Consider the following 2,295-nt stretch of genomic DNA (forward strand, 5'->3'; position numbering starts at 1 on the left):
GTATTAGTTCAGCCTATATCTGTAGCACGATTTTTCCAGACGGTGTGCAAGTTCGGCGGATCTATGGCCCTGCACCCGGCGTCCGTGCAGCACTGAATAAACCGTACCTGCTTTGTAATCTTACTTGGGTTACAGAGTTTGATTCCGCACGTCAGTACTGGGGCTGTTCAGTCTGTGGAAGAGGAGCCTGAGGGAAGACCTAATTGCTCTCTTCAAATACCTGAAAGGAGGTGGCAGCGAGAGTGGGGATGGTCTCTGCTCACTGGTGACAGGTGAGAGGACGAGGGGAAATGGCCTCAAGATGTGCCAGAGGAGGTGTAGGTATGAGATCAGGAAAAACGTCTTTACAGAAAGGGTTGTTAAGCACTGGAATAGGCTCCCCAGGGAGGTGGTTGAGTCACCATTCCTGAATGTGTTTAAAAAACGTTTGGATGTGGTGCTGACTGATGGTACTGGGGCTGTTTAGTAAGAAAACAAAGTGTGCACAAGTTTGTCAGGAACAACTGAACCCATCTGAGGCTCAAGGTGACAGTTTCCTAAATCACATCATTAACAGTGACAAAACATATTGTCACAACTGTAAGACAGAGTCAAAAGAGCCAAAGTCCATGGAGTGGTGACATGAGAATTCCCTACCAAAGAAAAAGTTCAAGACACAACCCTCTGTGGGTATAGTGATGTGCACTGTCTTTTGGGATAGGAAGAGGGGAGATCCTTCAGCATTTACTAGAACCCAGGCAATCCATCAGCTCAGAATGCTCCGTCTCAGTGCTGACAATGCTGAATGCTCAAACCTCCAGAGTCAGGCCCGAGAAGGCATCCTGCAGTATGATAATGCCTCACTCCATACCAATATGAAGACCACTGACAGTTTTGGCTGAACAGTCCTGCCACAACCATGATATAAGGTATGTATGGCACCTTTGGACTTTCATCTTTTTGGGCTGATGAGAGTTGTACTGTGTGGGCTACAACAATGTCAGCACAACATGACACTGTGGTTCACCTCCCCTGGTGCAGGTATTTACCAGCATGAAATGAAGGATCTTCGTCATCACTGGTGAGAATGCATAGCTAATAGTCTTGACTATGCTAAAAGTCTTGCGCTGTGAATCTTCTCTATGAAATAGTGTTATTGTGCACTTTGAAACTGTGGAAGCTTCACTGGAATCAAATAGGAGACACTGCTTTCAGAGTAACGTTTCTACATTGCAGGATCTCAGATTGCCCTGCAACACTGCAGATGCCATTTGTTGGATTACATCACTCTGAAAGGCTCCTGATACTCGCCAACTGCTAGGTTCACAGAGACAGATACAAGGTCACTGTATTTGCTAATGGAAACAAGCAACACGGTTGCTAGAAGTGCCCAAGTGCTTTAAGTACCCAAGGAAGGAAAGAAAACAAGAGCGGGTGCAGACCAGCAACAGGTAGGAAGGTGGGCAATGTAGCCAAGCTGATTTGGTGAACAGAAATATACTGAATATAGTCCTCAGGTTACAACACTGCTTTTGTGACTCAGAAGAATGAAAGGAGTGACAAAGTGAAAGGACACCTTGCAGAAACAACAGGGTCATCTGTGGTGTGCTGTGGTAACACCTCACTGTCCAGGAGCAGACCTGAGCAGCTCCAGCTCCTGCCAGCCCTGCGGCTCTTGAAGTCATAATCATGGTTGTGTCTAGGAAGAGGTTTTTTGTTACAGCTCTGCAGGATTTCCTGTTCCCGTGCGAACAGCACAGAAGTAGTGCGCTGAGTCGTGTGGGCGCAGGGCGCGGAGAGACAGATAGGACACAGACTGGGAATCCTCACGAGAAACCGAGGCACGACCCTGCACCTCAGAGTTGAATCTCGTATATGAGCTGCTGGTGCTGATGTAGGACAGCCACTTGAGAGAGCCACCAGGTCCCTGACGGTACCACAGTACGTGATAATCTCCAAAGCTGAAGCCGGCTCCCCGGCAGGACAGACGCACGGACTCCCCAGGTGCTCGCACACCTCCGCCAGATGCTTCCAGTCTCAACTGTGCACACACTCCTGTAGAAGGACAGCATCGGGAGCCAGGCATGGCACATCCATGGAAGGAAGATGTTCCCCAGCCACTCTGACACTCGCAGGGCAAAGAGATGTCTACATCCTCTGCTGCCTCAGCCCCAGGCCAGGGGCGCTGCCCCAGCCGCCCTCCTCCGCGGGGCTCAGCCAGGGCCGCTCCCGCAGCAGCCGTGTCCCCACACAGCCTCCCTGTGCCACGCACAACAGCCGCTCCCCGGCACCGAAGCCGAGCTCCGGGCCTGCGCG

At 50.7% G+C, this 2,295-nt stretch overlaps 1 gene segment (V, D, J or C); it reads right to left on the reverse strand.

Annotated features, from left to right (window-relative positions):
- Positions 1-1,696: 1,696 nt before the first annotated feature.
- LOC104915700 lies at positions 1,697-2,065 on the reverse strand. The segment is given in 1 exon segment: positions 1,697-2,065. A coding segment is annotated over 1 exon segment (369 nt).
- Between the last annotated feature and the right edge of the window lie 230 nt (positions 2,066-2,295).

This window comes from Meleagris gallopavo, unplaced genomic scaffold (genome assembly GCF_000146605.3).
Source record: "Meleagris gallopavo isolate NT-WF06-2002-E0010 breed Aviagen turkey brand Nicholas breeding stock unplaced genomic scaffold, Turkey_5.1 ChrUn_random_7180001845345, whole genome shotgun sequence".
Classification (NCBI taxonomy): domain Eukaryota; kingdom Metazoa; phylum Chordata; class Aves; order Galliformes; family Phasianidae; genus Meleagris; species Meleagris gallopavo.